At 37.5% G+C, this 15,999-nt stretch overlaps 2 protein-coding genes and 4 non-coding genes across 8 annotated transcripts; 5 read left to right on the top strand and 1 right to left on the bottom strand.

Annotated features, from left to right (window-relative positions):
- The first annotated feature begins 953 nt into the window (after positions 1-953).
- LOC111802123 (protein JINGUBANG-like) lies at positions 954-2,489 on the top strand. The gene has a single exon (XM_023686389.1). The coding sequence runs from the start codon at positions 1,182-1,184 to the stop codon at positions 2,451-2,453; it is 1,272 nt and encodes a 423-aa protein (XP_023542157.1). The 5' UTR covers positions 954-1,181; the 3' UTR covers positions 2,454-2,489.
- Positions 2,490-8,106: 5,617 nt separating this feature from the next.
- Positions 8,107-8,178, top strand: TRNAT-UGU. Its single transcript has one exon. It is a non-coding gene; the product is annotated as a tRNA-Thr (tRNA).
- A 465-nt stretch (positions 8,179-8,643) lies between these two features.
- On the top strand, positions 8,644-8,715 carry TRNAT-UGU. The gene has a single exon. It is a non-coding gene; the product is annotated as a tRNA-Thr (tRNA).
- Positions 8,716-9,082: 367 nt separating this feature from the next.
- On the top strand, positions 9,083-9,154 carry TRNAT-UGU. Its single transcript has one exon. It is a non-coding gene; the product is annotated as a tRNA-Thr (tRNA).
- A 798-nt stretch (positions 9,155-9,952) lies between these two features.
- On the top strand, positions 9,953-10,024 carry TRNAT-UGU. Its single transcript has one exon. It is a non-coding gene; the product is annotated as a tRNA-Thr (tRNA).
- Positions 10,025-10,361: 337 nt separating this feature from the next.
- LOC111802345 (E3 ubiquitin-protein ligase RGLG2-like) lies at positions 10,362-15,191 on the bottom strand. 3 transcript variants are annotated; one of them, XM_023686675.1, is made up of 14 exons: positions 14,898-15,191; positions 14,708-14,791; positions 14,524-14,603; positions 14,312-14,445; positions 13,030-13,114; positions 12,815-12,955; positions 12,404-12,517; positions 12,229-12,326; positions 12,045-12,124; positions 11,868-11,973; positions 11,655-11,782; positions 11,401-11,560; positions 10,604-10,660; positions 10,362-10,523 (listed from the first exon to the last, which is right to left on the bottom strand). In XM_023686675.1, the coding sequence occupies exons 4-14, from the start codon at positions 14,396-14,398 to the stop codon at positions 10,464-10,466; spliced, it is 1,116 nt and encodes a 371-aa protein (XP_023542443.1). In that variant the 5' UTR covers positions 14,399-14,445; positions 14,524-14,603; positions 14,708-14,791; positions 14,898-15,191; the 3' UTR covers positions 10,362-10,463. The 3 variants fall into 3 exon arrangements, with proteins under 3 accessions (XP_023542443.1, XP_023542444.1, XP_023542442.1); XM_023686676.1 differs by having other exon boundaries at positions 14,524-14,594; XM_023686674.1 differs by having other exon boundaries at positions 14,524-14,791.
- Between the last annotated feature and the right edge of the window lie 808 nt (positions 15,192-15,999).

The following is a 15,999-nucleotide window of genomic DNA, read 5'->3' as shown; positions in this document are numbered from 1 at the left end:
GAAAAAAACTTTTTTAAAAATTTCAAAACCTTTTTTTTCAAAAAAAAAAATATTGTTGAATTTTCAAAACTAATATTAAAAAGTTTTGAGAGAAACATTTTAAAGTTTTTTATTTTATTTTATTATTATTATTATTATTATTATTATGTAGATAGATTATAAGATTCAGTAATATTTTTATTTAATTTTTTTTTAAAAATATTTTGTTAGACGATAAATATTTTTATTAATGTAGTCAAATTAAATTAAATAATAATAATAATAATAATAATTATTATTATTATTATTTTTAATTTGGTGGTCCATTGGTGGTTTCCCGGCACTGCCCTAGCCTAGAAGGGGACCTCATAAACACCATGGAACAACAAACAAAGGGATGATGTGAAGAGGAAGCTTCAAACAAAAGTAAACTAAGTATTCTCATAGCCGCGTTTGAACACCCTCCACTTGCCTGCCTTATACCTTAACTCTCACCTCCAAATGACCTTTCTTGCCCTTCTCCACCTTCACTCTAACTCTCCCTTCCATTAAATAACAAAGGGTAAAATAGTAATTTGGTCATTTGGTCGTCTCGTGAAAGATACTCGTGTAAGAACCCCTCACTCACTTTTTTTGTAGCTCGAACACTCTCATAGTCATATAACGTTACTTCATGGATTCTAAAACTATATTGGATTGAACAGTACCTAGTACCTGTGAGATCCCACGTTGGTTGAGGAGGATAACGAAACATTCTTTATAGTAGTGTGAAAACACATTTTAAAAGCCTTGAGGAGAAGTTCGAAAAAGGACAATATCGACTAGTAGTGATCTTGGGCCATTACCATATTCCCTACCCCTGAGTTGTATGCTGTCTATGTCGTGGTATTTTTTTATTTGCTTATAGTCATATAACGTTGTTTTCTTAAATTCTGTAAGTCGTTTTCAAATGTATTTTCTCACTCACGTTTTATAAACTGTTTCTCGACTCGATGTCTGAACATACGTCGACGTTGTTCGCAACGTCGGAATTTCTCACTGCTGACTTGTTTGCTTAGTTGGAACAAGTGTAACACGATTTCTTTGCCACGTGGCAGTCTCTTAATGGCCATCCTCCTATTCCGGATTCTCTATATATATATACCCTTCCCCAAGCAAACTCGCTGCCATTACCATTTCTTCATCTCCTTCTTCCCGCCGGCATGAGTGTCCGATCATGGCTACTCCCCTGCGCCACCGCTACCTCCACCGCCGCCGACTCCAATACGCCGCCTCAATCCTCCTCCTTCTCAAATTCCGACACGTCGGTCAACTCTTCATCGTCGTCGTCGACACCGACTTCCGACACTAGCTGCTCCACTCTCCAAAGCAATCTCTCCCTTCAATCCCAACCGTCCATTCCATCTCTCCAAACTCTCCCCACCGTAACCGATACCGGAAACGTCGCCGTTTCTCAACTTCACCTCGCCTCTTTCAAGCTCCCAATCTCCCATCTCGCCGTCCATGGTCCCCACCTCTATGTCGCCACCGCTCACGAAATCAACGTCTACGATCGATCCACCTACACCCACGTAGCCTCAATCAACGATCGAGATTCCTCCTCCGGCGCCGTCAAGGGAATCGCCTTTCTAAACGCCCAAATCCTTACTTCCCATCAAGATGGAAAAATCCGCGTCTGGAATTTAACGAATAATCAATTCAAAAAGGTCAACACTCTCCCGACAGTCAACGACCGCCTCCGCCGGTTCCTACTCCCGAAAAATTACGTCAACGTCCGCCGTCACAAGAAAGTCCTCTGGATTCAACACGCCGACGCCGTCACTGGACTCGCCGTGAACAGAAATTCATTTTACTCTGTTTCTTGGGATCGGAGTTTGAAAATCTGGCAAGGCTCCGACCACCGCTGCGTCGAGTCCGTCAAGGCAGCGCACGAGGACGCCATAAACGCAGTGGCCGTCTCCGCCGCGGGGATTGTGTACACCGGATCGGCCGATCGGAGAATCAGAGTATGGTCGAAACCCGCGGCGGAGAAACGGCATATTCTGGTAACGACTTTAGAGAAGCACAAATCGGCGGTGAATGCATTGGCGTTAAACGACGACGGTTCATTGCTGTTCTCCGGTGCCTGTGATCGGTCCGTTCTGGTGTGGGAAAGAGAGGACGGCGCGAATCACATGGCGGTGATCGGAGCATTGAGGGGACACAAAAACGCGATTCTCTGTTTGATCTACGTCTCAGATTTGCTGTTGAGTGGGTCCGCAGATCGGACGGTCAGAGTTTGGCGACGTGTAGGAGATGGGAGTTTTAACTGTTTGTCCGTACTGGAGGGTCACCGGAAACCGGTGAAATCTCTGGTGGTGGTTTCCGACGGGTTGTCAAACGGCGTCGTTTCGGTGTGCAGTGGGAGTCTGGACGGTGAAGTGAAAGCCTGGAAACTCTCATTTTCGAATATTAATGGAATATTAAATAATTAGAACAAATTTGTTTTTTTTTATTATTTTATTATTTTATTATTATTTTTGGCTGCATATAAATATTATGAAAGTTTGATTATTTATGGTGTGTTGTTAGATAATTAATAAGAAATTAATTTTTAATTCTTAATTTGTTGGATAATAATTAGATATGGATTTATATAAATATAGAATATAAGCGTTATTTTTTATTTTTTATTTTTAAAAAATAAACGTTCGTCTCGAGTGGTTAATAAAAATTGAAAGTGAAGAACGTTTTTAATCTTACATAGTCGAAAAGTAAACCGTGTAGGAGTAATGAATTTAGGTATTAATTTATTTTCGAAATCTTTAAATTGGGTTAAAATTTAATCATGACTATAAATTTACAAATTGTTGTTATTTTTTTTAACGTTTTTTTTATTCTAAAATAAATATTTTATTCCTATGATAATCTTAATAGGGGAATACACGGGTTAAGTTCAGTCTGGTTGGGTTGGTGACCTGAGAAAGATAAACAACCAACTTTATACTTTCAAATTCGGTTGTCGGGTTCTTCATTTTTTTTTTTTAACAATCTTAAACTTAGGGATACATTAGGTTATATAAACACTATTTTCAGATTGGTCAAGTAAACTCGAAAAAAAAAAAAAAAAAAATCAATAAAAAATCGATACATTAGGTTATAAACCCTATTTTCAGATTGGTAGAGTGAACCCGACAAAAAAAAAAAAAAGTTTCTATAAGAAATCGTTATATTAGGTTATAAACCCTATTTTCAAATTGGTCGAGTGAACCCGACAAAAAGAAAGTTTCAATCCGAAATCGTTACATTAGGTTATAAACCCTATTTTCAGANAAAAAAAAAAAAAAAAAAAAAAAAAAAATTTAATCAAGAATCGTTATATTAGGTTATAAACCCTATTTTCAAATGGGTCGAGTGAACCCGACAAAAAAAAAGTTTCAATTCGAAATCGTTACATTAGGTTATAAACCCTATTTTCAGATTGGTCGAGTGAACCCGATAAAAAAAAGTTTTAATCAAGAATCGTTACATTAGGTTATAAACCCTATTTTCATATTGGTTGAGTGAACCCAACAAAAAAAAGTTTTAATCAGGAATCGTTATATTAGGTTATAAACCCTATTTTCAGGTTGGTCGAGTGAACCCGATAAAAAAAAGTTTTAATCAGGAATCGTTACATTAGGTTATAAACCCTATTTTCAGATTGGTCGAGTGAACCCGATAAAAAAAAGTTTTAATCAAGAATCGTTACATTAGGTTATAAACCCTATTTTCATATTGGTTGAGTGAACCCAACAAAAAAAAGTTTTAATCAGGAATCGTTATATTAGGTTATAAACCCTATTTTCAGGTTGGTCGAGTGAACCCGATAAAAAAAAGTTTTAATCAAGAATCGTTACATTAGGTTATAAACCCTATTTTCAGATTCGTCGAGTGAACTCGACAAAAAAAAGTTTCAATTGAGAACCAAATAGAATTTTTGGTTTTCCGAAAATTCAACTGAAAGTTTGAGTTATTTGAATTGTTCGGATCATCAAACGATATGAACACCCCTGAATTTTAGACAAACACGAGTATAACTTTTATATACATACGGTAATAAACTAGTATATTAAAATATTGATTTTTGGACATTTTTGTCCCTCTTTAACTTGCCAATTTACAAAATATGTCATAATTAACATTTTAATTTAATTCAAAATAAAATTTTAGGATCTAAATATACAATTTATTTTAATATCATTAATTACAATTTAAACATTTTAATTTAACTATGCTACCTCTTTTATTATTTTAAGAATAATTTTTTTGAGTAATTTAATTAATAATTAATTGATTGATTTTCCATATAATATTTATTAAAGGACGATAAAAAAATAATAAATCAATATATTTCTTAAGCAAATATACATAATTTTTAAAAATTTAACTTTTAATATTACAACGTGTTCCTATTTATTTAAAGGGAAAAAATGTTCCCCACTCGCTCCCTCATTCATATCTATGTTACCGTATAGTTTCGAAATCACTTGAAAAAGAAAGAGTCAGAATTGATAGATGTATTTCTCGAAATAGTCGAGTAAAATGAAAATTTGTTCTATAACAACCTAAGCTCACTGCTACTCTTTCGGCTTTCTCGTTCGAGCTTCCTCTCAAGGTTTTTAAAACGTATTTGTTACGGAGAGATTTTCACACCCTTATAAAGAATGTTTTGTTCCAAATTGATGTGGGATCTCATAATCCTGTCCCCTTTTCAACTTGACGTGGGATCTCACAATCCACCCCCTTGAGGTCCCAGCATCCTCGCTGGCACCCACCACTAGCCTGGGATCTCACAATCCACCCCCTTGAGGCCCCAGCATCCTCGCTGGCTCCATACCCTTATAAAGAATGTTTTGTTCCAAATTGATGTGGGATCTCATAATCCTGTCCCCTTTTCAACTTGACGTGGGATCTCACAATCCACCCCCTTGAGGTCCCAGCATCCTCGCTGGCACCCACCACTAGCCTGGGATCTCACAATCCACCCCCTTGAGGCCCCAGCATCCTCGCTGGCTCCATACCCTTATAAAGAATGTTTTGTTCCAAATTGATGTGGGATCTCATAATCCTGTCCCCTTTTCAACTTGACGTGGGATCTCACAATCCACCCCCTTGAGGTCCCAGCATCCTCGCTGGCACCCACCACTAGCCTGGGATCTCACAATCCACCCCCTTGAGGCCCCAGCATCCTCGCTAGCACACTGCTCAATGTCTGGCTCTTATACCATTTGTAACTGCTCAAGCCCACCACTAGCCTGGGATCTCACAATCCACCCCCTTAAGGTCCCAGCATCCTCGCTGGCACACTGCTCAATGTCTGGCTCTTATACCATTTGTAGCCTTTTTGGGTTTCCCCTTTCGGCTGTTACAAAGAATATTTCTGTAACAGCCCAGATCCACCGCTAGCAGATATTGTCCTCTTTAGGCTTTTCCTTTCGGGCTTCCCCTCAAGGCTTTAAAACGCGTCTACGAAGGGAAGGTTTTCACACCCTTATAAAATGGTGATTTGTTCTCCTCCCCAACCAATGTGGGACATCACAATTTCGTTTCTCTCTCCAATCGATATTAGATCTCACACATTCTTTCAAAAAAATGTAAAAAATAATACACCAACCTCCTCGATCTCAAGAACTCGAGCTAATTCACCACCTCCGTGTCCTTTACGCTCACGACCCACCAAGATTTTGAGGTCAATAGCGTTAGTTCCTCATTAAGGTTTGAACACTCGAGATTATTGAATGCTTAAGCATGTAACCCTAATTCAAGAACTTTATTAATGATTGATCTTCCTTAAAATATTATAACTCTTAGTCTTAACTAATGATTGAATATTAATTAATAAACCAATCTCTTAGAGAAAGAGGATTTTGTACTCTAACTTTCACCATCTCCATGTCCATGCATGCATTGAATAATGAGCTTTATTGGTTAATTATTTTTAATTAGCAAGGAAAAGTACAAAGCCTCGAATATTTAATAGTTATCGGGATCGAGTTGAGTTAGACTGAAATATATTGTAGACCGAACTCAAGGATTATAAACTTTTTCAGTTAAAACGGTGTTTAAGATTTAGAGTTCGGTCAAGTTGAGACATTTTTTAGATCAAATTCAATTATTCGAGTCGTAAGTTTTTTAAACTCGAGTAATCTTGAATGCAACCCGACCATAATATATTTGTATTAAGTTGGTTCGGATTGTTCGAGTTATTGACTCTTTTTTGTTTTATTTTAATAAAAGTAAAATGTTAATTGTTGAGGATTATTGGATGGGTATGTTGAACACAACTATCTGTGAGAAACTTTATTAAAACCAATCGAGAAGAGATTTACAAAACAATCGATAAAAACTACTGCTTTGTATTGCTTGGGTTTATCAGGGGTATTTATACGGGATGATAGATAATCAATTCCTAAATTTCTCAACGTCTTTCTAAATTATCTAAATCATTTTCTTGATTTTATTCCTAAAATTTTAAATCATTTTCTTAACATAAATATAGTTACTCATACAATGGTTGGGCTTAACCGTATTGGGCTAGTGATGATATTTTAACAGGGTAGTCTCGTATTAGCTAATTAAGAGAAACATCATGGGTTTATAAGTAAGGAACACCATCTCTACTGACATGAGGCTTGTTCGGGAAACCAAAATCAAAACCATGAGAGCTTATGCTCAAAGTGGACAATATCATACTATTGTGGTGGCTTGTGGTTCCTAGCATGTTACCGGAGTCATGTCAATAGAATTCTCAAGCGCTGACACAAAGAAGTTGTGAGTCTCGAAAGTATAGTCAAAGTGACTCAAGTGTCGAACAAATGATGTATTTTGTTTAAGGGCTCCAGAGGAGTCGAGTCTTGACTAAGGAAAGCCTGTTCGAGAGCTCCAAAGAAGAAGACCTCAAGGGAAAGCTCTATGGTTAGCTTTGTTCGATTGGAGGAGTATATATATATATATATTTTGAAAAAAGAGTATCGGTTTGTGGGTTTTTCTTATTGTTGATTCCAAACTATTGGGTTCTGATACTTAGAAGTCAAGAACGTCGATAGAAATATTTTGTTGAGGATTGTTGGAGTCGTGTATTGATTAATTAATAAGAAGATCATAAGTATATAAGCACGAACACTGTCTCTATTGATTAAGACCTTTTGAAAAACCAAAAAGAACAACAACATACCAATGCAGAGGGTCGTTTGTGATAATTTTTTTGTAATCTCCCACATAATCCCGAGTTTGGAGAATACAAGTCGCGTAACACGCTCCACATACAATTATCATCCCACAAAGCACGTGGACAAAGAAAACTACATACTCAAAACCCCATCTCTTTTTTCTAAACGAGGGTCCACCTCCCGCCTCTATCTTACTTTCAAATCCCACCGAAGAATGGCAAAAGGGATAAGACAAGATTTAAAACACTTTCTTTGTTTACATTAGATAAGATCCCGAACTTTCAAAAGTGCATAACAGGTCCTTGAAATGTTAATTTCACGTCTAATAAATCTAATAACCTAAATAGTCTATAGTATATGAATAAAGTTCGGTGTTTTATCTCGATAATATTATTAATACGACAAATTTTGTAATATAAATACTTTTTAATTTACGAAATCGCCCCTAGAAAACAGCCAAATTTGTCTATGAAGAAAAGTAAAGATTAGGGACCACTAGGGAAAATGAAAAAAGATAAGGTTAATAATTATCCTCTATTAGTGGTGGCAAAGTTTATGAAAGCACAAAATAAAATATTATTTAATTTCATTGAGCCAATCATATTTAGTTTTTTTTTTTAATAAATAAAATCAATTTATTTTATAAGCATGTTTGAAAAATTAATAATTTAAAGTGTATTTAGTTTAGTTTATGTAATTTAAAAAATAATAAATAAATAAATAAGTGCTTCAAAAAATTAGAATAATATAAAATTATTTTTTTAATAAATATTGAAAAATGGATTGTCCAAAAATAACTTAAAGAAAGAATTAAAAAAAATGGTTGGTTAAATTAAGGTTTATCCGAGGAAAAAATATTGTAAATTAATTAAGAGGTAAATAAATAATATATAGTAATGAAAGAATTTAAAAATTTAGACAAAAAATGTCATCAACAGCCCCTATAGCTCAGTGGTAGAGCGTCAGTCTTGTAAACTGAAGGTCTGTAGTTCGATCCTGCATGGGGGCATTTTTTGTCTCCATTTTTAATTTATTTTTTTGCCCCTAAAATATTAAGCAAATCCAAGCTAATAATGCCCCCACCATACCAATTATTAACCTTTTCGTGCCTATTAACTCTCTCAAACCTCAAACCATAGCCTATTTGGATCAGATGTCGAGTCTCGACTCAAGTATGTGTCACAATTTGATTGGTGTTCGGTTTGACGTTGGAGCAAACCATCATCTAGTCATTGCTTGCAAAGGAGCTTTGGATCTAGATTTTCGGTACAATGTTTTTTTCTTCGAGTCTTTTTTTAGTGATGAGCTCTGACCATTGACTATTTTAGTACTATAAATGAGCTCAAACCATTGCATATTTGGGTTGCACATCGAGTCTTGACTCAAGCATGGATCACAATTTGATTGGTGCTCCATTGAAGCAAACCATCACCCATTTATTGCTTGAAAAGGAATTTTGGATCTAGATCAAATGGCCCCTATAGCTCAGTGGTAGAGCGTCAGTCTTGTAAACTGAAAGTCTGTAGTTCAATCCTGCATGGGGGCACTTTTTTCCTTACCAATCATCGACCTTTTTGTGCTATTAACGATCTCAAACCTCAACAATGGGCTATTTGGGTCATATGTCCAGTCTCGACTTAGGCATGGATCACAATTTGATTCGTGCTCGGTTTGACGTTGGAGCAAACCATCATCCAACCATTGCTTGCAAAGGAGTTTTGGATCTAGATCTCCTCTACGAGTCTTTTTTAGTGACTAGCTCGGACCATTGGTTGTTTCAATACTATTAACGAGCTCAAACTATTGCATATTTGGGTCACACATCGAATCTTGACTCAAGCATGGATCATAATTTGATTGGTGCACATCATCCATCCATTGCTTAGAAAGGCGTTTTGGATCCAAATCAAATGGCTCCTATAGCTCAGTGGTAGAGCGTCAGTCTTGTAAACTGAAGGTCTGTAGTTCAATCCTGCATGAGGGCAAATTTTTTATCTTCCATGCAAATCCAAGCTATTATTTCCCCTTTGCACTTCAGATAATGCCCGCAACATACCAATTATTGACCTCACCATTCTTTAACCAGCTCAAACCATTGGCTATTTGGGTCAATCACAATCTGATGGGTGCTTGAGAGAGTTTTGAATCTAGAACAAACAACTCTTATAGCTCAATGGTAGAGTGTCAATCTTGTGAACCAAAGATTGTAGTTCAATCCTCTCTTCCTTTTTTATTTTTCCCCCCTAAAACATTAAGCAAATCTAAGCTATTATTTCCCCTTTGCACTTCAAATAATGCCCCCAACATACCAATCATTGACCTCATCGTTCTATTAACGAGCTCAAACCATTGACTATTTGGGTCAGTCACAATTTGATTGGTGCTCGGGTTGGCGTTGAAGCAAACCATCATCCATCCAATGCTTGCAAAGGAGTTTTGGATCTAGAATGAATAGCCCCTATAGCTTAGTGGTAGAGCGTCAATCTTGTAAATGGAAGGTTTGTAGTTCAATCTTGCATGGGGCACTTTTTTGTCTCCCTTTTTTTATTTTTTCCCCTTTATTTTTTCCCCCTAAAATATTAAGCAAATCCATGTTTTTATTTTTTCCCCTATGCACTTCAAATAATGCCCTCACCATCCCAATCATTGACCTTATCATTCTATTAACAAGCTCGAACCATTGACTATTCCGGTTGGTCAATTTGATTGGTGCTTGGGTTGCCGTTAAAGCAAACCATTATCCATCCATTGCTTACAAAGGAGTTTTGGATCTAGATCAAACAGCCCCTATAGCTCAGTGGTAGAGCGTCAGTCTTGTAAATTGAAGGTCTGTAGTTCAATCCTGTATGGGGGCAATTTCTTGTCTTCCTTTTTTTTTATTTTTTTCCCCTCGTTCTATTAATGAGCTCGAACCATTGGCTATTTGGGTCGGCCACAATCTAATTGGTGCTCACAAAACATCTTTTAGCCATTGCATGCAAAGGAGTTTTAGATCTAGGTGTTGACCCAAACCCAAATCGTTTACGTGCATACACATGATTAGGTGTCTACTATAGGTATAAACAATGTACATTTAAGAAACAAAGTGCAATGTCTAGATAGCTATAGTGTAGATATAGAGAATAATAATTCTATTTCGTGACAACGATAAATTTTATTGAAGGAAAGAACGTTTCCTTAGTTGACAATAAACAAGTCAAAAGATGTATAACAACCCAGAAACCAATATAGTAATCCGAAGTTCTGTACCTTCCCATTGTACCTTGCTTAAGGAGACATGGTCCATTGCAGGAGTCAATTAAGGCCTCGGCAGGTGGGGCACAAGTAGAAAGTTTCTCCGCAGTTGCAACATGTCTACTCAATAGAATGGAGAAGAATTAGTGAAGAATCTACAAGGAAAGTGAGTTTCATTTACTATAGGCTTTGGATATTACCTGATGCCCACAACCAAAACCCATGTCCTTTGGATTAGTGACACAAATGGGGCAAGTCTGCAAGGCCAAGCCATTTTACAATCATAAAACGTCAGTCCTGATTAGAAGAGATCCAAATAATAGCTTGAAGGGATGAAAGTGAAACATGAAGTTCAAACAATGTTGAAAATTGCTGGGAGGGAGACCCATGTTGGCTAAGTAAGAGGATGATCATAGGTTTAATAGGTATGAGGCCTTTCGGGAAACTAAAAGCAAAACTATAAGAGTTTATGCTCAAAGTGGATAATATCGTACCGTTATGGAAGGTCGTGATTCCTCACATGGTATTAGAGTCATGCCCTTAACTTAGTCATGTCAATAGAATCCTCAAATGTCGAACAAAGAAGTTGTGAGCCTCAAAGGTGTAATTAAAAAGTGACTCAACTGTCGAACAAATAGTGTACTTTATTCATGGGCTTCAAAGAAAGGAATCGAGTTTCAGTTAAGGGGAGACTGTTCGAGGGCTCTATAGGCCTCAGGGGAGGCTCTATGGTGTACTTTGCTTGAGGAGAAGATTGTTGAGGATTGTTGGGAGAGAGTCCCACATTGGCCTAATTAAGAAGATGATCGTGAGTTTATAAGTAAGGAATACTATCTTCATTTGTATGAGAGCTTTTGGGAAACCAAACGCAAAACCATGAGAGTTTAGGCTCGAAGTAGGCAATATCATACCATTGTGGAGGGTCGTGATTTCTATCAAACAATGACTAGGCCACCGAGAAAAGTAAAGGATTAATTACGAGAAAGATGTTAGACACCTGGTTGAGAGAGCTTGAGGATGGAGTGTTGCCAACTCCTTGGTTATGTCTACCATTTGAAGGCGTTCTGGTATGTGAACCGTTGGCGCGTGGGGATCTTGGGTAGATGTACAAAGGAGGAAGAAGAGGAACTCTCTTTGGCGAGCTCCCTCGTGGTCGACTGCTTCATCAAGCAGAGATCAGAAATAGCAGTCGAAACTCGAACGTCGACAAAGAAAGCAGTTGAATCACAAATACAAAAAATCAATGCATACCCCAACAGGCCAAGCTCTACAGTAGCCTGATATTGAGAAGGTATTTTCATTAAGGCAGCAAGAGTAAATTCCGTCTGCCTTCTGTCAAAGTTTACATATCTTGATATAATCTCAGTGAAATTGACAAACTGGATACACAAAGCAGGCTACAATAGTCAGCATATGTAGAAAAATGTGAAAAATTCTATCCTGCATGGAAGTAATGTTGAAAACCTGAAAATTATCAAAAGCTCGAGCTGGGATGTTGTCATCAAAATTCTTCATCATGTCCCAAGGCCCGTCTCCGACACCGACCAAGATTATTGACAATGGGTACTCACTGCAAGTATGCTAGTGTTTAAAGAACAAGGAGGAGTTCGATAATCAAAGATGGAGTCGCTTGATATTTACCTCGCCTTAACGATTGCGTTGACAGTGTTTTGTTCTTGTACACTTAGTTGATTGTTATGTGTGTCAACACTTCTTGTGACCTGTCTTAAGGGCAACTTCGTTTATACATGAATACTATAAAGCAAACCAACTGATGTAACAGGCAAACGAGTAGAAAAACTTGCCAGTTCGAAACCGGACTCACCTGCCCATCAGCAATTATCAGCAAAATATGGAACTGACCACCAGTTTGCTCAACTATTGTCATGGCCATCTCAATTATTGGTGCAAAAGATGTAGGTCCTGCAAGAAGTGAGAATAAGGGTGAAAGTAAGAAATATGGTCATAGTTAACATTAATCGAAACAAGAAAACAATCACCTGCAAATCGTAACTTGGTAACAATGTCTCTGTAACCATCCAAAACTTCCTCAAATCCATTACAGGGTCTATCACCGTCGTAAAAGCTAAAAACATCATGATCATGGGTAGTTACTGCAAAGATTGCAGTTCAATTGTCAATTCCTCATTAAATAAACGTGTAACGGCCTAAGCCCACCGCTAGCAGATATTGCCCTTTTTGGGCTTTTCCCTCCGGGCTTCCCCTTTGTTCTCCTCTCCAACCGATGTGGGATCTCACAATCCACCGCCTTTCAGGGCTTAGCATCCTCGCTGGCACTCTTTCCCTCCCCCAATCAAAAGGGAAAGCCCAAAGAGATAATATTTGCTAGCAATGGACTTGGGCTGTTACAAAACGTACGGTAAGTGAGATAGTATTTTAAATGCAATTACAATCTCCAAATCCATAACAGGGAATCTTGTTGTCCTCGTCAAACTCTCCTAAGGTATCATCAATCATAGATATGGCTTGTTGATATGGATTCGGCCCATTCCAAATGTGGTGTAAACTATGTCCGCTAAACGACCTTGAACCTACATTAAAAGAGGGATCAGCGTAATATGAGTAGTAAATGTGTTTAACTAGAAACTATGAGATGAGAACGGACCTGTCCACTGATTGCTCTTCGTGAAATCAATTCCCACAATGAGATTAGAGGACTCTAGTCCAGCTCGCCGAAGAGCTGCTGTCACCTGTTGTACAACCCCATTATTAACAACTCCCAAAACGAAGCCAATATGGTATTTGTTATTATCATCAGAAGGTTAACAAGTCAACAAATCTAGTACATAAATCTTCCATGATCAAATGACTGATTTTATTTGTTATCATGTCCTACAGGATCCGCAGTTTCTATACTCAACTCAATCATAAGGCTAATTCATACAGAATCCCAAGTACTCAACTCAATCATAAGACTAATTCATACGGAATCCCAAATTCAACCATGGGTTTATTGTTGAGGATTGTTGGGAGAGGAGTCCCACATCCACTAATGAAGGGGTTGATCATGGGTCTATAAGTAAGGAAATACATCTTCATTAGTACGAGACCTTTTGGGAAAACCAAAAGTAAATCCATGAGAGCTTATGCTCAAAGTGGACAATATCATACCTTTGTGGAGGTTCGTAATTCCTAACATGGTATCAGAATCATGCCCTTAGCTTAGCCATATCAATAGAATCCCTAAATCTCGAATAAAGAAGTTGTGAGCCTCAAAGGTGTAGCCAAAAGTGATTCAAGTGTCGAACAAAGGGTGTACTTTGTTCGAGGGCTCCAAAGGAGTCAAACCTCCATTAAGGGGAGATTGTTCGAGAGCTCCAAAGAAGGAGTCAAGCCTCGATTGAGGGGAGACTGTTCGAGGGTTCCATAGGTCTCAGAGGAGTCTTTATGGTATACTTTGTTCGAGGGGAGAATTGTTGAGGATTGTTGGGAGAGAAGTCCTATATCAGCTAATTAAGGGTTTGAGGGCTCTAGAGAAGGAGTCGAGCCTCGATTAATGAGAGGTTGTTCGAGGGCTCCATAGGCCTCAGGGGAGGTTCTATGGTGTAATTTGTTGGAAGGGAGGATTGTTGGGAGAGGAGTCCCACATCGGGTAATTAACGGGTTGCTCATGGGTTTATAAGCAAGGAAATACATCTCCATTAGTATAAGGCCTTTTCGGGAAGCCCAAAGCAAAGCCACGAGAGCTTATTCTCAAAGCGGACAGTAAAGCCACTACTTCCCATTTACAGCTCAATAAGAATCATTAAAATCCAAGGAGCTCATTGATCTCCTATCCAGAAAGTTAACATCCTAATTCTTAAACACCTTTCACAAAAAAACACAGACAGAGCACAGGCAGCGAGACATCAAACATTATAGACAATAGACAGGACAAAGATCTAAACCTCATTCGCGGATCGGTAATTGACGTTTATTCTTGAATATCTCCTGTTTGAATCGAACTCTCCTTGACCTGGCTCCTTAGAGTTCATCCTTCAGTACAACGCAAAATGGAGCACACACAAAATCAACTAATCACCTACAAAGAACAGAGAGGAGATGAATCAATGATCTTCTAAACAATCAGGGCCTGAAGAACTTGGCTCTTCAATTTTACCTGCAAAAAATCTCGAAATCCAGAGCCGTTTATAGAATCCAATACTAATGTCTGTGTATTTATAACTTTTCCTGAAATCACTACAAAGACGAAGCAAATCCGTAGCAGAAAAACGAATAAACAAAGACCAAGAAAGGTAATATCAAGATCGTCAAGTAACTACGACCAGTTCAATTAAACCTACCGTTGCGAATCCATCGCTCGGTCATTGTCAAAACGTTAAACCAGCTATAACAACACCATTGCTATTGCATAATCAATTCATGGCCTACACACGCAATACAGTGCGTAAGAAACCGAGACGAAGTTCTTAAACGATTATCAAACAAAATGAAATCATCATACTTGTTGACTTAACGAACTGATGAACTTACTCCTTTTTCCAAACGAGTGAGCCATTTTTTGTAGTTTGAATCTGAAAATGAGATGCTGCTGCTTGCCGAGCAGTGATATCCAGAGGATCTTTCTTGGTAAACATTCTAGTTTGTTCTTGGGGAATGGAAAAATGAAAACGTTGATACACAACTAATGGAATTCTTCGAGTATACCCATTGTTAGTATCGGTATAAATGGTCTTTCTCCCGTGTTCGGCTATGGCAGCAACCCCTGAATCTCGAGTCATGTGGCATTCCAACCCAGTTCCAACAATGCACTTTTCGGACCAAAAAAGCAGTTTAAGCCCTAGGAATGCATGAACTTAACATGAACCTTATGAGCGTCTTGTGGGTCCAGTTAGGGGATTTCCAACCAACCCCTAATCGTGATCTTGTTCGAATGAGAGCGAGGGACCATATAAGTAGATAATGTTGGCTTGATAACAGGTCGTAACCTTCTTTATTTGGGTAATGTCATGGGCTAATACAGAAGGCCAACTGAAACCCTTTTAAAGAATTTAAGAACAAGGTCGATAATGGTATGATAAGAACTATGAGTTTGAATACAGATGTTGAGGTCGTGCTTCGACGACGATAGGTATATGATAATGATGACTTGATGAGGTTCACCATGACGACAACGACGATAAAAGGGAAGTAGTAACATACATGGATAAGTATCCTATGAATGAACTACGAGAACGAACTGACACCCGCTAAAGAGAGAACTTATAGTTTATGCATTATAACCCTAAGTCAAACTTACGAGAACCAAGTCATTACGTGATGGTTCAACCTCGAATCGCGAGTTCTTGACCAAGTTTTTTTTTTTTTTTTTTGACGTATTTAATTATTTTAATATATCACTAAATTAGTTAATTAATTTAAAAAAAAAAAGAGTTTAATATATTAGGGAATGTTGCAACCATTAAAAAAAGTTGTAAAATATTAAAAATGTCACTTTTTTTTATTTGTTTTTTTAGAATATCCTTTTCAATATAATTTTTTTTTATTGAAAATTAAGATTTGAGACCAATTCCACTAAAAATGTCAAATTATTTCTTGTTTTTTTTTTTTTAAGTTAAATATTTAATTTTTAATT

Source organism: Cucurbita pepo, chromosome LG09, assembly GCF_002806865.2.
Source record: "Cucurbita pepo subsp. pepo cultivar mu-cu-16 chromosome LG09, ASM280686v2, whole genome shotgun sequence".
Classification (NCBI taxonomy): domain Eukaryota; kingdom Viridiplantae; phylum Streptophyta; class Magnoliopsida; order Cucurbitales; family Cucurbitaceae; genus Cucurbita; species Cucurbita pepo.
The sequence above is the reverse complement of the archived record's forward strand: the minus strand, read 5'-3'. Positions and strand labels throughout refer to the sequence as shown.

Bases quoted from the DNA above. Each gene is read 5' to 3' on its own strand.
- LOC111802123 (XM_023686389.1), top strand. From the start codon at position 1,182: ATGAGTGTCCGATCATGGCTACTCCCCTGCGCCACCGCTACCTCCACC.
- LOC111802345 (XM_023686674.1), bottom strand. From the start codon at position 14,398: ATGAACTCTAAGGAGCCAGGTCAAGGAGAGTTCGATTCAAACAGGAGA. The intron at 11,783-11,867 runs GTTTTCAACATT...TTGTGTATCCAG, and splicing joins GAGCTTTTGATAATTTTCAG to TTTGTCAATTTCACTGAGAT. The intron at 10,661-11,400 runs GTGTCTAACATC...TTGGCCTTGCAG, and splicing joins CCTCAAGCTCTCTCAACCAG to ACTTGCCCCATTTGTGTCAC.